The 17,162-nt window shown below is 42.4% G+C and overlaps 2 protein-coding genes across 3 annotated transcripts in view; one reads left to right on the top strand and one right to left on the bottom strand.

Moving 5' to 3' along the window:
- Window positions 1-2: 2 nt before the first annotated feature.
- On the bottom strand, window positions 3-11,044 carry si:ch211-10a23.2 (uncharacterized protein LOC567812 homolog). Its single transcript, XM_017718255.2, has 4 exons — window positions 10,873-11,044; window positions 10,367-10,455; window positions 4,741-4,930; window positions 3-3,607 (listed from the first exon to the last, which is right to left on the bottom strand). Exons 1-4 carry the CDS (start codon window positions 10,921-10,923, stop codon window positions 3,464-3,466), a joined length of 474 nt encoding a protein of 157 aa, XP_017573744.1. The 5' UTR covers window positions 10,924-11,044; the 3' UTR covers window positions 3-3,463.
- A 4,430-nt stretch (window positions 11,045-15,474) lies between these two features.
- The window catches only part of zfyve26 (zinc finger, FYVE domain containing 26), a 50,015-nt gene continuing 48,327 nt past the window's right edge, over window positions 15,475-17,162 (top strand). For both annotated transcript variants that reach the window (XM_017718230.2, XM_017718229.2), the window contains exon 1: window positions 15,475-15,576. The gene's annotated coding sequence lies outside the window, so the exon portion shown is untranslated. The remainder of the gene's footprint in view (window positions 15,577-17,162) is intronic.

Raw genomic sequence — 17,162 nt, 5'->3', positions numbered from 1 at the left:
TGTTCTTATACTGTTCTCCTTTTAATATTGCAAATATACAGAGAAACGATGTTGAATCAAACGTCTAAAGAGATCTTTTTTTTTTTTTGCTGTTCTATGAAGCATTCAGATCCATGGGCTGTGCATTCGTTGTACTAGAACCAATGTAAAAAAAATCAAAGTCTAATGCAGCATATATCAGTGCAACTACAGCACCTGTAGATAGCAGAGGTGTGTCTACAACACATACGCACCACCCTGTCAACTTAAATAGTACCATGCAAGCTATTGTTACAGCAGTCTCTCGAAGAGAGAGGCAGGACCTGCCCTCTAAAAACCGTTCAGGTGTTTTTCAGAGCACTCATTCTGCTTCCTCCGTCAGAACAGCGCAGCCGCACACACTCGTGAAGGCACTTGCGTTGTTATGCCAAGGCAGCGGCAGGTAGAAGCACACGTTGGAGGAGATTCTCTTTGAGTCGCCTCCTTCTAGTTGACATTTGTCAAGATGAAATGGAGAAAAAAAATCAAGAGAATTATACAAACGAAAGAATGTGCAAACTGTCCACTTTATTAGAAACCCCCGGGCCTACCATACAGCGCCACCATACAGAAGCACAATTACAGACCGTTCTCTAATTCATCACTCAACTGTTTCTGACCCCGGGGTTGCAGTTGTCCACATATTTTTTGGGTGGTGGTCCATTCTCAGCACAGCAGCGACACTGATTTGGTAGTGTGTGTGGTGCTGCTACACAGCGGTGCTGCTGGGGTTTTTACCCACGTTACAGCCAAGAGGGGCCCTGTGATCAAACACTGACCACTGAGGAAGGACTAAGGGATGTCTGACACACGAGGTGAGTCTCCAACCATACATTAGCAAGGTGGAGCTACAAGGGTTTCTCATAAAGTGGACAGTAAGGATAAAAATAGTTATATTATAATTCCAAACAGTACGGAATCTAAACATTGTTGGGGGGGCTGTGGAGAGGGGGGTCCTGGTTTCTACAGAACATTCATTGTATCAGAGTTTTTTTTACATTTGTAGATAATAATTGCTGGTGTACAGAAAAAAAGTCCTAAAATTTAGTTCAAAAATATCTGCATTCAAAAACTCAACTTAAAGGAGCGTCCCGGCGTAAAAACTGTCGTGCTGTGAAATATTTAGCAGCCTTAGCTTTTGAAAGTATTCCCGGTTTTCATCCATCAGTTTTCTTTCACTACATCATGCATTAGGAAATTTTACTGCATCCCTGGTTTCTCGCCAATAACCTGCAGGCTAGTAAACACAATAGGTCCCTGACAGCAAGAGGGTAGTGGACCACTGTCGGCCTGCTGATGGAAAAGCTGGTGGACCACTGGCTTTTCACTCAGCGTTTTCTGGGCGGCCCACCAGTGTTTAAGCCGAGTAATAGACAAAATTCCACTTATCGTTGCTCATTTTCCACTCATGGTCTAATTTTCCTGCCAACTTTCTTTAGTTAAACTTTGTGAATTAGTTTGGTAAATAATTTTAATCCAGCTCAGCGTCAGCAACGTACATCATTTTATATCAGGCCTAGTCATTACTTTCTCTCAGTTGTTTGTAATTTGTTTATTTTCTAAAATAAAAATCTGTGCATTTAAAATCTGTTGGGGGAGATTCAAAACTAGAGCGTGTATGCAGGACAGAAATTGGGGTGGTCCGCGAGTGGCAAACAGCCACAAAGGACCCATACTTGCTTGCTGGCTGGGGTAGAGCAGAAGACGCCCATGCTCAAGTAAAAGTATTAATTCTTGGGTAAATAATGAAGTGAAAGTAAAACTTCCTCCCTGAACAAAAACAACTACTAAATAACTTGTAGACCTGCAGTGCAACCTCTTAGTCCATCCAGCATCTCTCAACACAGAAACTGCTTATGAGGCTCTATTCCTCTCTTTCTGGGACTAAATGAAAACGCTAAAGTTATGACCAATCACACAGCAGGACACACGTCACCAGCAAAACACAATGAAGTTAATACGAAAAAGGAATTAGTAACTAAAGTATGATTTGAAAATATTCCATCAGTACTTTACTGAAGTAAATGTACTTGAGTAAACATAACTAGTTACTTCTTGCCTCAGCCAATGAATGCTAACTAGCTGGCATTAGTGATTGATTGCACCCCCACTTGCACTGGTCATCGCCCTTGGCACTTCATAAAGCTCATATATTGTAAGGAAAATGATGATTCCAGGCTTATTCAACACAAAACGGGCAGCAGAGGCAAGTTCCTCACCTTCAGAGATACGCCAAACTAAAGCGAGCGAGGTAGCCTATTTGCTAGCTTTACTTTTTAGCTTGTTGAATCGTTCTGTTGCTCAGGTCGTCCGTGCTCTCCACTAAAATACTCTGGGTGGGTAGGATGGCCCCCCTTCTCCCCCCATCACTCAACGCGATGCTGGTCAGCGCAGGCGCCTGTAAGCTGACCTATCAGATCTGGCGGTTGGCGCTTTCCCCCGAGCGCGTTCGACTGTCCCGTGACACTGCGTGAGCAGCAGTTCGAAAAGAAGCGGTGGCTGGTTTAGCAGGTCAGGGGCGTCCTAACTAGCAGGTGGAATTGGAGACGACTAAATTGGGGAGAAAATCCCCCCCAAAAAAAAGACCAAGTAGTAATTCAAAATTGACCTTCACCTTCAGGTACATGTGATCAGGAGGGGTTTTCCCACTATTAAAACCAATTTTTTGCCGGAATGTCCCTTTAAGTGGAAATTTTTGTGACTTTTCTTTGAAGGGGATAGCTACAAAAACCCACATAGCTGGTCACCAACAAAGCCAGCATCCGTTGTGTTTTGGACGCCGGTGTGCTGGTTTGAAGCAATTGAAAATTATCAAGCTGATAAAAACCAAAACCTGCATATCGCTGCTGTCGGAAGAAAACCTTGTATCTCCAAAATGGTAACTTTGCAGGAGAAGCAAAAACCTACTGTACGGTTAATGTAAGTGAATGGAACCAGAATTTTTCCTAAGTCATTTCAGGTCATTTCTTTTAGTCCATTCTTCATCACATTTACACACAATGTAAAGGCAACAGGCATTTTCAAATTATGTCAAAAACTGAAAAATGTCAAAAATGGAGATACGAGGTTTTCATCAGTGATATGTTATGTTTTGGATGTTGGTATGCTGGCCAACCAGCATGACAATGCTGGGTGACCTGCTAAACCAGCACCAGACCAGCAGGGAATGTGTGCTGGTCTGTGCTGTTTTTCCAGCAGGGCTGAGTGGAGTGTATACTATGATAACAGAACCAGAGGAAATTTCATCATTAGGCGTGGAACTGTCTGATCACCCGAAGCTCCAGATGGCTGTGGGCACACGGCTGTATGTATAGGTACTCATGCCAGCTGTGTGGTAACATATATATGGAAACATTGTTGATGTAAAAAAGATGGCGAAACATAAAAGGATGAGCTTGTTAGAGAAATGAGAGCGTCTCTGTGTTGTCACGGCGATGATTCCCCATTAAGCAACCTTAGTGAGTTGCAGGTCCCCGACCACACGGAGGGAAGTGAGGGAAGCTAGCCGGGTCACTCTGTGAGTGAATCCACACAACGGCTGACCGTCTACCATCACACGGAACTGCTGGTGTTCACATACAATCTCCATCTGTGAGAGAGAGCGATGGGGAGAGAGAGAGAGAGAGAGAGAGAGAGAGAGAGAGAGAGAGAGAGAAGTTCCACAATGACACAGAAAAATCAGACACTAAAATCTCTGAATTTCTAAATAATTAAATGTCTCAGATAATAAAAAAGTCTTTCAGAGCAGTTTGGTGTGAAACGCTCTGTTCTAGAGAAACTTAACGAGTCTGAATTGTTCACAGTGTAGGTGATAGGAACCAGACGTCCACCTCTAAAAGCTCCCTCACACAAAGTTATTATGGTTATGAATACACTGCCTGATATCTGAGATATGCCTAAACGGTCATTTTAGAAACACATTCATTGGTGGAAAGGTACATGCAGGGCGCTGTAAGGCAAAATAGTACCCGAAGAAAACAATTCTTTAGATTTACCACTATTTTTCCATCATCAACATCACATAAATAAGCTTGTGTAAGTTCACTGGTGGTTTCGGGTAATAAATACAGTGGCTATATTTGTGTTGTAGTCATGGTGACCCCAGGTTCCTACCACAGGTTAGAACAACCTGGTTAATGAACAGTTTCTACCCACAGGCTGTCAGGCTTCTGAACAAGCTGTGAAGCAGTGGGTCCGACCCCAGCTACCACTTCACTCAGTCCCTCTGTCAGTATTATTATCATCTCATATCATCTCTGCTATGGACAGTAACACTTTAACACTAAGTCACTTTGAATGACAATAACACTGAGCCACTTAGTCACTTTAAAGTGTATATTGTCTCTATATTTTGTGTATATTTAATATATTTCAGTTTGTTTTTCTTGTATTTCATTTGAACTTGTTTACTTTCTGTAGAGTGATTACCTGAGTCTCACCACATGTCCTGACATGCAAATGACAAATAAAGTTGAAACTTGAAACCATCACTGTAAAGAAATCTGAGTCAGTAAGTTTCTCTACAACTGATTTCACACCAAACTATTTTGAGTGACATTGTTTGAATCTCAATGATTGAATTTTGCAGAAATTTTGAAAAGCTGGCGCACTTCACCTTTAACTTCTGAAAACAGGCCTCACTGCTGCAGGTTGTGTATGACGTCTATTTATGGTGTCTCTATGACACACAATAATACAACTCAATAGAACTTATTTCACTACCTTAAAAGCCTCCCCAGCAGCGAATGGGAAGAAAGACAAAGCACTTTCAGAGGTTCCCCATTTTCCAGCCATTCGGGAGTTGCGGCGCACGGCCTTTTCTGCAAAGTTCACTGTTAACTGCAGCCCCACGTCCCCTTCCTCTTCCTCCTCACCCTTCCCCTGAGACGGGCAGGACAACGTGACCACCAGGCTGCAGGAACAGACAGAAATGCAATGGTCACTAGACATGGGAAAATACCCTTGAAAAAATCCAGATATTTATCTAGAGGCCAAATAAGGACATGGAAAATTCACAACAATAAACAATTATACAACAGTGCCCTCTGTTGGTGGTTGCCATAATGAACGCATTTAAAGGCCTAAATCCTGTGTTTAGTGTATTATCAAGTGTATGAGGTTTTATGTACCAAAAGCAGTCATAATTAATATTTACATGACCATTTTAGAATCAAACAAGCTACTGTGCCTTTAAGACAAATATACTGTAGTGATGTGCTACTGGCTACTGCTGGTCTCTGGAAGCTTGTGAGGAGGATCATGGAAAGTGATCGCACTCCCAAAGTGTGGCTTACTGTTGTTGTTAATGTCGTTGTTTATCAGTCTAAAATGTGCATGTGTTTACTGTGTTATTCTGTGTTGGGGAATGTGGGCTGTTTGGGTGTGTTTTGTTTGGGTGGGGGTCACTGGTGGCATGAAGCTTGTGGTTAGTGGTGACTTTTAATAAAGTGCACTTCTCGTGGTAGAACCACTCTCCTCTGTGTCCTAGCCTAAGGCTACGTTCACATTACCAGGTTGAAGTGGCACAAATCCAATTTTTTGCCATAATGTGACTCAGATCTGGTGTTTTCAGGGCCGTGTGGACACAAATCTGATCTTTTCAAATCCGACCTGAGCCACTTTCATATGTGGTCCTAGATCGGATACGTATCTGATTCATGGCCGTGTGACCTTAATGTGACAGATCAGAATTCATGTGCGTTTTTTCCACTGCGCCTGTGCCGTCATTCAGCATTACCATGGCAACAGCATCGAACAGACGTTAAAGCCTGGAAACGGTGGAAAAGCAGCTCATCTCACCTTTTTCTCCTCCGTCTGGCTCTAATAACGAAGCTGAGAGCTGATCAGAGTTAATGATCTTCTCAGCGAAGCTCGTTCTGCTCGTTAGTTTGTGCTGATGATGCAGTGATTCAGTCACATGACGTTACTGAGCAGGATGAGCTCATGAGGGTCATTTCAGGCCCGGTTCATCACATTAATGACGGATTAGAGTCACTGACCTAAACGAGTGTGAACCATGGTGTCTGAGAGATCGGATGTGAGCAAAAAAATCGGCTTGTAATGTGAACATAGCTTAAGCCCTAAGTGTCAAACACAAGGCCTGCGGGCCAAATCAGGACCAGTGGCACAATCCCATTCGGCCTGTTTATTTAATTATTTAAATTTTCTATTAATATTAGCCCATTTCACCAGGAGCTGCAGTACAAAAAAAATATGCCAGGTGTCCAGCTGAAGTAAATGGGCAGTTCTAAAACTGGGGACATTTAAAGAGGCCTAAGTTATCTGCAGCTAATGTGGTCTATTGTTTTATATGAAACAATCACTTTTTATTTAGTTATTTTTGAATGACTCAAATATTCAGAGCCTATTTTTGCTGCTGTGCTTTGGCATATTTAAAATAAACAATGGCCAGCTGGAGTCCTGGTAAAACATTAAATAAAAATAAAATAAAAACAAAGCTGGCCCACAGATTTGTTGAGATTTTTTATTATGGCCTTTTTAGTAGTTGCGCTGCAATCAAGAATGCAATCAAAAGTTTGGGTGCCCAAGGTCAAATTCGATGTTTTGTTGATTTTCAAAGTGAAACTAATGAATTATTCTTTATAGATAATACACTTCTGCTTATTTGCTAAACATAACTGCTTTTAACTGTTTTTTCCAACTACTGCTGGAAAAAACGTATAATATCTGCGCAAATGTTTATTTCTTTATACTGTAGCCTTCACCACTATTAACCTTTTAAACTCCTTTAGACCACCGGTGGGTCCAAAAGGCACTTGGTCATGTTCTTCATAACGTCCATATTCCATAAGCTCCATTCAGAAGCTGGGCGTCGTGTGAGGCTGTAGCTCTTCTCTCCAGTCTAATAGATGGTGATGTCATTTTAAACCCTTATAATAAAAGAAGCTGAACTTTGTTTTTCTACTGAAAGTCGAGCCGTTTTTCCCCAAATCTGGGCTCTAAACTATAAACAGACGGCGTCTCTTCAGTGATCTGCTCTGGAAACATCACTTTTAGAAAACAACACAAAGAGCGGCGGAGATTTTTGGCTTTCAGCAGTAAATTGTGAGCATGTAGTGACATGTGGAGATCATAAAACACATGTTCTGTTCATTTGAGGGAGTTCTTAAAAAAAAAAAAAAGATAAAATTTTAGTTACTGAATAATTTGCCTGACGGTTTGGTCATGAAAATTCAGATGGACAAACAAAAAGGTACCCTGGAGAATAAGATGAAAAAAGACCCAGTTTATGCACATCATTGTGAAAATCAACATGTAGAAAATCAACAAAACATCTGGTCTGGAGGTCTTCAAATGTTTGTATATGACTGAATGAATAACTGACATGAGCATTTACTGCATTTTCCTTGCTTTGTTCCATTTAGCATATTTAGGCTATTGTAAAGAGACTATACACTGTGCAATATAAATAAAACATATTATTTAATATGCAAAGAGTATATGTAGATGACACCATGGGACACTAACACATCTGGTCCACATCATGAACTATGAGTAAGGCAAAATGTGCTGACGTTCACAGTAGAGGTAGAGGGAGGGGAGAATTTGTTCATGTTAGTGTTATATGAACAGACGGCTGTTATTAGAAATTAGTTGTCATGTTCCTCCGTTCACCACTTCAAAGAAACGAGCATTCCTTTTATTTCCCAAAAAAGGCCTGAACTTTAGGCCTGGCATCTCTTACAGCCTCTAGCCAACAAGGTCTTCATGGGATTTGCTGTTTTCCCACGCTGGCAATGATTGCTGCAAATAGTGCTCTAGAGTGAAGTGCACCTCCCACATCTCTGAGACTGCCCTGGTATGTTCTGCCTTTTTAAAAAAGTTTTGTAAATGATTTTATTATCTTTCAATATTTGTTGAAAGATAATAATAATAATAATAATAATGTTTGTCTGAACTTACACCATGTTCAGTAGCCACCCAAGTGAATTAGAACACAGCCGGTGGTTTGTAAAGGAGCACAGTTGGTGCCACCCACTTATGAAGGTCCACAGCTATCATAATCAAACACAACGACAATTACAAAGGAGGCTTACCGATCGATCATTATCAATAACAGCCATGAATAATAACTGTGAATCGCCCCTCAAAAACTCCAATGAGTCTTCACTTTAAGCCACAGTCACAAGTCCTGCACAACTACAAGCATTAAAGCATCAAAATTATGGTTCCTCAAGGGTTCTTGAGTAAAGAATATGTTTCTATATAGAACCACAAATGCTCAAAGAAACCTTTGTATGATTAAAGGCTTCTTTGTGTCGGGAGTTCTTCAGATTGATGGAGAACCTCTTAAGTGTAACGGGGAGCGAGGAGGCAGACGCATATGCGGAGATAAGCGACGTTTATTATGGGCAAATCCAGGGTCATCGTTTAAACGGTCCAGGTTCATGTAGCCAACACGGATCGATCAGGGGACAGATAAACCAGAATCAAGCAAGCAGAACAAACAACAATGCAAACACCAAAGACCAGCGAAACAAAGGGCAAAGCACAGGGTAAACGAGGGGCAGGCGGGAAACAGGTGGAGTCATGAAATGAGGGGGCTGGACCAAAGCAACACTAACACATGGATAGGACTGAGAGGGGCCAATCGTGACATTATGTATGGTTCTATATAGAGTCTTTTGGAAAAGGGTTCTATAGAGCACCAAAAAAGGTTCTTCTATTGATGTCAAGCTTGTAACAATAGAGGAACCCTTTTTGACACTGCACAGAACACTTTTCAAAAAGATCCTATATAGAACCATCTAAAGCACGTTCTCCATTGACCTGAAGAACCCTTTCATAATGAAAATATCTTTAATCATGCAAAGGGTTCTTTGAGGGTTCCTTGAAGAACCATCTTTTTTTTAAGTCTGAAGGTCAGTATATTAATATAATAACTGAAGGTTTTGGCATAAATTCTCTAATTCATGTACTAGCTTGATAGCTGGTAGCCTGTTCTAGCTTTACTATCTTCAGTTCCCTGTGTTCCTTTGCACTGGGGGGGGTGGAAAGGGATGATGTACACAAACACATCACCACCCGTAACATTCACTTGATGAACTAAATGTTCCGTGGTTCCCTAGCTCCTACTCCCTCCTCCCCAGAGCACCACAGGTGCACAAGTGTTGATTCTACACCTAAATAGTGCATTATGTGTCCAATAGGGAGACTTTTAGGCCTATTCAGCTGGCGGTTGAATCCCAGATGGCTCTGTATCGGAACAAAGGAGCATTACTTGGGCATATTCAGCTTACAGGGGTCCCTCTTGGACACATTCAACCACATAATAGCTCCGTATTGGACACAGAGTGCACTGATAGCTCCTTACTGCCTATTCCCTAGTGCCCTAAATGATGAAATCTATTCAGCTGTTCAATGGTTCAATCCCAGATGGCTGACCACTGGCTATAAAGCGCAGTTTTAATGCATATTCAGCTTATTAACTGTAGGACATACAGCAGTGTGCAAAACTCAGAGACCAGCCTTTATTTGTAATGGTCAGTCAGAACAGCCATCAGGCACAATCTATTCACTTTTCCAATATTTCTGGGAAGATTAGATATAACCCACTTGTATACATAAGGAGAATGTTAAAGCAAAATATGTAAAGAAACTGGATTTACAGGAATTACAGAGAAAATGTGACTCCTAACAACCACCTGGAAGAGCTGGTAGACACTAAAACTGCCCTCATTAGATAAACTTAACGCTTAAAGGAACTTAAAGGAGAAAACCAAGCTGCTTCAGATCTGAAAACATCCACAGGTGTTTCTGTCCATCCTTCCACTGTGAGAAGACCACTCAGCGCTGTGGGTCTGAAAGGATGTGTGAAAGGATCAAGAAGAACCTCACTGAAAAAAGGAGACGGACACATCGAACAAAGAAGCTGGACAATGGACTGACCGCCCCTGAATCCAGACCTGAGCACCACTGAGTGGGTTTGATCACTTCAGAAAATGATCAACCAGGTTCTAAGACTGAACTTTGGAGGTGTGTCTGCAGGTTCTCTGAGGAGCTGAAAGTGTGTCTCCTGAAAAGAGTGGACGCTGGAATGAAGGCGAAGAGTGGACGCAGTAAATAACGATACAAACCTGATATTACATTTAGCTGTTGAGGGTTTTTGTTTGTTTGTTTGTTTGTTAAATATATTTTCTGCTCTTTTTTTTCTCTGACATTGGAAAATAACAGTTCTTTTGACTGGACATTCCATAAGAACGTGGTCTCTGACTTTTGCACAGTTCTGGCTGGACAAGCCACTGGCTCACGACCTCTGTAGTGCACTATGTCATATAGGGAGTAATGTGAGGCTGAGCGTGGGGTGTTTTTGTGTTGGGTACGTTACCTCTTAGGCTGTTTGTGAACAATGCCCATCACTACCAGTCTCATAGATGGACGCAGGCCCCCTTTGATCTCCCCAGCATAATCCTCCTCCTGCAGACAAAGGCAAAGCCCAGCTGAACACACTGCACCACAGCACTGCATGCAGTGCAGCCTGCTTTTCTCATTAGCTGCCAATCCCACAGCCTTTAGAGCTGAAATATCAGCATCATTCTTAGACAGCAGAGCAACAAAGGAACTTGCACCATGACAGCTTTCCACCGTGCCTCAAAATAAGCATCTATAAGGGCTGCTGTGTTTCTCAATGTCATGCACCAGAGAGTGCAATGCCGTTTTACCCGGGATAACCGGGTTTTATTAACGGTGCTATAAAGCACATCGCACTCCAACCTGATGCAATCGCGCACTGCAGGCTGCATGGCAGAGAAGGATGCATGCATGCATTTCTCATTAAATATATGAGCACTTTTGATCATGTAAGCAAAGAAAAAGCGCGAGCCTCTTACTGACCTGCCGCGATTTGTCCGCGTCCGTCATGTTTTGATCCGCTTGGAAATTCATTGCTATCGTGAAATAAATCCAAATCTGGATTAATACGACAATAGCGTTCCCACTTTATGATCGCAGCGCGAGCCGAGAGCCCCGCCTTGGCCGGCTCGCGCCTCTGCGTCTCCTAGGAAACCGCCTCACGCTGTTTCTTTCCCCACCTGTATTCCGACAAACTCCGCCCCGTTCACGCCATCCTTTTACACACATTTCTGCTTCGGGTTGAAACGTACGGAGCCCCGCCGATGACATCCTGTATAAATACAAAAAAGTCGTGGCCACGCCTTATTAACGCGTGGGAACGAGATCCTAATGCATGACCACGACTTAGTAAGCCGATCTCGTTCCCACGCCTTACTAAGTCATGGCCGCGCATTAGGATCTCGTTCGTTAATAAGGCGTAGCCACGTCTTAATTATCTCGTTCCCACGCCTTACTAAATCGTGACCGCACCTTATTTTTATTTCACAGGATGTTACCAGCGGGCTCCGTAGGAATGGAGGGCCGTACGTGTCATTTTTCTATGGTGACATCCTGTATAAATAAAAATAATGCGTGGCCACGCCTTATTAACGTGTGGGAACGACATCCTAATGCGTGGCCGTGACTTAGTAAGGAGTGGGAATGAGATGATCAGGTCATGGCCATGACTTACTAAGGCGTGGGAACGAGATCACGAGGGGCTCCGTACAACTCTGACTCGGTAAGTTTCCCTAACACAGAGCGTTTCACCCCAAACCACTTTCAGTGACTCTACATCTCAACCATTCAGGGTGGGATGTTTTGAATTGTGTTATATATAAGCTGTTGAATTGAGATTGGTCTCTGCCTAATGCATGCTGGGTATTGTAGTTCGAGAATACTGACTAACTACAACATGAATACAATATAAAAATGATACTTTAATCAAGTTTTGGGCCTCGATGGGTTTCATTAACTGATAATGTAAATTAATTAGTAGTACAGGGAATTCATCTTCTGATTATTATTGTTATTATCATTATTATTGTTATTATTATTACATTATTACCAGTTGTTCTGCTGTAGTTGACCAATACCTTTGCAGCAGTCCCAAATGGATGTGTCAGAAATTCACAGCTATGAGTTTATGAATGAATGAATGAGCGAAGCAAACAATACAGTACATAATTTCTCAATAATAATGATAATAATAATATAACGATGTCTGTTTTTGTTGTCACATGATAACAATATTGCAACAATAACACATTTTCTTATTATTATTCTGATCATTATCATTAATGTTGCTGTGAATGAGTTACATGAGGGACAAACTGCGCTGCCGTCACTAACAGTTACAGGAAAACAGCCACAGGGAGCCCAATCATTATCCTCCACAGGTTTAATGCCCCGCATGGTGACCGAGACTGGTTCAGCATGTAAGACAGGTACAGCTTCACTCAACAGATTTATCAGAAGTTCTACATAATTAGATGGTTGAGATGTAAACAGGGTCATTCAGAGCGATTCGGTGTGAAACTCCGTGCTCCAGAGAAACTGACCGAGTCTGAATTCTTTACAGTGGTGGTGATAGGAACCAGACGTCCACCTCTAAAAGCTCCCTTATTTATTTAATGCATAAAGTGGTTATGAATTCACTGCCTGACGTATCACTGTTTAATGATAGTGTTGTGCTAATATGTGGTCCACAAAGAAAACCTTTCCACTGTTTTAATATCATCAACATATAAAAGCTCAGAAGACTCGTGTAGGTTCACGGGTGGTTTTAGGTAGTAAATATAATGTCTATACTTGTGTTGTAGCCATGGTGACCCCTGGTTCCTATCACCACCACTGTAAAAAATCTCCACAATGAACCATTTCACACCAAACCCACCCTGAATCTCTCTGTCTATCTCAAATAAAAAAAGGGTGGAATACCCCTTTAAGGGTTTAATTTGAAAAGGCACTGAATTTCTATTTTCATTTGTTGTGAGCGCAACTCTCCCACGCTGATTCAGCTTCACGGCAAATCATCAGGACTGCAGAAGACAAAGTCTGGAAGACCCTCAGTAATCAATGCAGAGTGTTTAGATAGACAGATTCCGTCCTTCTAAGAGTTTTGCGGTCACAGATAACAGGTTTTAAGGCCTGTTATGTTGTTTTCGAGTAACTGCAGGATCAATCAGGGGAGGAAAGGGTTTGACCCTTGAACAGCACGTGATTTATCAGCACTCTCCAGCAGTCAAACAGATTCTGTTAGAGTAAAAGTGGAACTCATTTCTTAACACTCAAAACAGACAAAACAAAACCTGGTCTCTCCAAAACGGTAACTTTACAGGAGAAGGAAAAAAGCTATGCTTCTTATAATGGAAGTCAATGGAACCAGACTTTTTTTTCAAGCCATTTTCAGTCGCTTCTATTGGTCCATTCATCATGAAATTTACACACAATGTAAAGGCATTCTCAATTTATGCCAAAAAAAACAAAAAATGTCAAAAATGGAGATACGAGGTTTTGTTCTGACGAGAGCATTAGACATATACATATTAACAACACAGAAGAGAGAAAACTCTAAAAGTATTTTGAAAATGTCATAAATCCTCTGTTGTTTACTTGTTGTCTGATATTTGCTCTCAGCGGTCCAAAAACGGCGGCATGGTGGGCGTGGTGGATAGCGCTGTCGCCTCACAGAAGGGTTCGGTTCCCCGGCCGGGTAACCGGGGTCCTTTCTGTGTGGATTTTGCATGTTCTCCCCGTGTCTGTGTGGGTTTCCTCTGGGTTCCCCCCCACAGGCCAATTAGGCACGCTACATTGCATTCCTCACTTTTTTGAAATGTACTATGTAAACAGTGATGACATTTCAAAATGTCCCGTTCACTCGGTCAACACAGCCAAGTTAGGAAAACGAAGCTGCAAAAACAGCCTGTGATGTCACAAAAAACAACACATCACACATTCCTGCATATTCAGTTTGGCCTCACCCATTCCCGCTGAAGTGATATGAAGTGTTTCCGCAGTGTCTCAGAAAGACTGCTCTCTATATGAGCCATAATACACTGTGGCCAGTCAGAAAAGAGGTCATTCACATTGCTGTGACAAAATCCTTAGGGGTAAAGAAAGAAATGTTAAAATGAACCATGACTTTTGATGTTTTTGATAAAAAGCCCTTTAAAATCCCTTTATTTATTTAAGTTTCTAAATGTCGAAGCTTCAGTGTCACAGTTAAGATTTTACTGTATGTTTCTCAACTGGAATATTCGATTGAAGTGCCAGCATCATTATGGCAGCATTTAAAGAATCAAAGGGGACCCAAATCTGCCTAGTATATCACTGCTAGTATATCACTGCTGTCAGAACAAAACCTTGTATATTGAACTAAACCTAATTTGAAAGTACCTGTTGCCCTTTGCATTGAGTGTAGATTTCATGTTGAATGGACCAAAAGAAACAGCCCACAATTATGCACTGAGAAGAAAAGGGCAGGCATACATAAACATAGCACAAGCATAACGTAATGATAGAGACAGAAAGTAGTCATGAGACAGGGGCCCCAAGGACGTTTATGACGTCCGGGTACATGGATCGGATAATGATGTCACTATGAGTTACAACCAACAATATGAACGCACAAGCATAAGCTGAGGCCTCTGTATGACGCAAGCCCTAAGGCCTTATGTGTACCTTAGGCCTGAACCCCATTGGTCATGATATAGCCATGAACCCAGGATTGTGGATTGATCAAGAGTATGCACTGACACTAGGATCTAACAGTTGGAAAAAAGTCTGGTTCCACTGATTTACATTAAACGTAGAGTAGGTTTTTCCATCTGCTGTAAAGTTACCATTTCGGAGATACAAGGTTTTGTTCTGACAGCAGCGATATCTAAGTTTATGTGCAATTAATTGTCCTGCTACCGTAACACTGCAATTTCCTGTCTATCTGTCATTTTATCTTGTAACGTTAAAGAAAAACTTTACTACTGCCTGTTCCTTGGCTTTAAAGTGAGTAGATATTGATGTGTGCGATATTCTACATTTGGCTGACGTGACTTATAATGTGATCATTGTACACAGGCAGGTGAAGGTAGTGTTAGGAGTCTTGCCCAAGGACTCTTATTGGTATAATGTGGGGTATTTACCCAGGCAGGCATTGAACTCCAGTCTATAGCGTAGAAAGCAGAGGTGTTACCCACTACTCTAACCACTTTATCGACAGCTCATAATATTATGGCTATTATGGGGGGGGGCAGTCGTGGGCTGGAGGTTAGGGAACTGGCCCTGTGACCACAAGGTTGCCGGTTTGATCCCCAGTGCTGACAGTCCATGACTGAGATGTCTTTGAGCAAGACACCTAACCCCCAACGGCTCCCCGGGCGCCTGGATAGGGCTGCCCACCGCTCCGGGCAAGTGTGCTCGCTGCCCCCTAGTGTGTGTGTTCACTAGTGTGTATGTGGTGTTTCACTTCACGGATGCGGGATTGTGGGATTAAAAAAAAAGTATGATTTAACTTAATCTGTGTGTCCAAGCTTTATTTGAGCACCCCCCGCCCCCCGCTCTTATTTTGACAGCAGTATCACGTGGACCCATGTTCAGCTGATGAGGTCACGTGGCCGTGCGTCACGGCGCCCATGGCTGCGCAGCTGACGCTGAGCACATAAACATTTAACACGTTCACGAAAGCGGCTCACAAAACGAAGACCGGCTGTAAGTGAAGCTTTTTAATTACACCTTTCAGAAGCACTCGGAGACATCTGATAATATTTATAAGAACGAGGCTTTCTATTCGCCAGCGTGTTGTCGAACTTTCCGTTCCACCTTAAATGGTGCAGCAGTTGCATCCTGGCGCCTCAGGCGCCAGAATGCAACTGCTGCACCATTTAAGGTGGAACGGAAAGTTCGGAAAAATCAAGCTGGCGAATGAAACCCTGCCTTCAGCTTCGTGTTAAAGAAAACAGACGTTCTGTGAAAAAGGCTCGTCAGTTTCACAGAGGCTACACAACTGCTAAAATTAGGCTTTAAATCAGTTTTTATTTCAATTTTATCTCTGCTGTCGACTTTAGCTATCTAACTAACGCACTTTCGCCGTGTTTTCTCGTGTTGACGTTACTCTGCTGACTGGCTCTGTGTCGGTTAGTGGTTAGTGCTTGTAATGTCATATGTGAGCTTGTCTGAACTTAACTCCAGTTTCTTTTCCTTTTTTTTTGCCGTTCCACCTTAAATGGTGCTGTATTGACATATTAGCGGGGCAAACGCCCGAATGGAACGTCTTCGCCGTTTAAGGTGGAACGGAAAATTCGCCAAAGAAGCCGATTTAGGCTTCGCACTCTTGGTATTCTTGTGGACGAGTGACGGGGTTTTAGTCGAGCTGAGTCGAGTAGGAAGCCGGTTATGTTTGCAGACACGTTTAAAATCGTTTAAGAGAGCCTGCTGTGTCGTTTCGCCTGGTTTGTGAGCAGCATCGTGCCCCAAAAGTCCCAAATATGTTCGAGAAGTTTAGGGTTTGTAACATAAAAGGAGTCAGTCAGGTTGCTGGAAAGCTGGAAGGCCTAGACGTTGATCAGACTGTACAAGTTTCTGACGTTTTCTGTACGTTTTTTGACGTTTCCTCTGTTTTTCCTTCGGTCTCCCTGTCGTGTCATGAAAAGTCAGCTGCCTGTCAGGTAGGGCTGGGCTGCATGGCTAAAATCTGATATATGGGCATATATGGACAAATATAATGAAGGCTGAGGCATATATTGTAAAATATGTCTACATGTATGTTGTGTTCATATATGTAAGAGTCAGTGGACATTCTCTCACCGGCCACTTTATTAGGTACTAGTAAAAGGTTGGACCCCCTTTTTCCTTCAGAACTGTCTTAATTCTTCGTGGCAGACTTTCAACAAGGTGCTGGAAACGTTCCTCAGAGATTCTGGTTGGTTATTTGAGTTCCTGTTGTCTTTCTATCATCTGGAACCAGTCTGCCCATTCTCCTCTGACCTCTCACATCAACAAGGCATTTTCGTCCACACGACTGACCGCTCACTGGATATTTCCTCTTTTTCGGACCGTTCTCTGTAAACCCTAGAGATGGTTGTGCGTGAAAATCCCAGTAGATCAGCAGTTTCTGAAATACTCAGACCAGCCCGTCTGGCACCAACAACCACACCACGTTCAAAGTCCCTTAAATCCCCTTTCTTCCCCATTCTGATGCTCGGTCTGCACTTCAGCAAGTCGTCTTGACCACCTCTACATGCCTAAATGCAGTGAGTTGTGACTGTGTGATTGGCTGATTAGCTATTTGTGTTCAC

Source organism: Pygocentrus nattereri, chromosome 5 (assembly GCF_015220715.1).
Source record: "Pygocentrus nattereri isolate fPygNat1 chromosome 5, fPygNat1.pri, whole genome shotgun sequence".
NCBI classification, from domain to species: Eukaryota; Metazoa; Chordata; class Actinopteri; order Characiformes; family Serrasalmidae; genus Pygocentrus; species Pygocentrus nattereri.
The sequence above is the reverse complement of the archived record's forward strand: the minus strand, read 5'-3'. Positions and strand labels throughout refer to the sequence as shown.

Coding starts and splice junctions, on each gene's coding strand:
- si:ch211-10a23.2 (XM_017718255.2), bottom strand. CDS start 10,923: ATGAATTTCCAAGCGGATCAAAACATGACGGACGCGGACAAATCGCGG. Junction 4,931..10,366: donor GTTCACAAACAGCCTAAGAG/GTAACGTACCCA, acceptor CTGTTCCTGCAG/CCTGGTGGTCACGTTGTCCT. Junction 3,608..4,740: donor CTGCTGGGGAGGCTTTTAAG/GTAGTGAAATAA, acceptor TCTCTCTCACAG/ATGGAGATTGTATGTGAACA.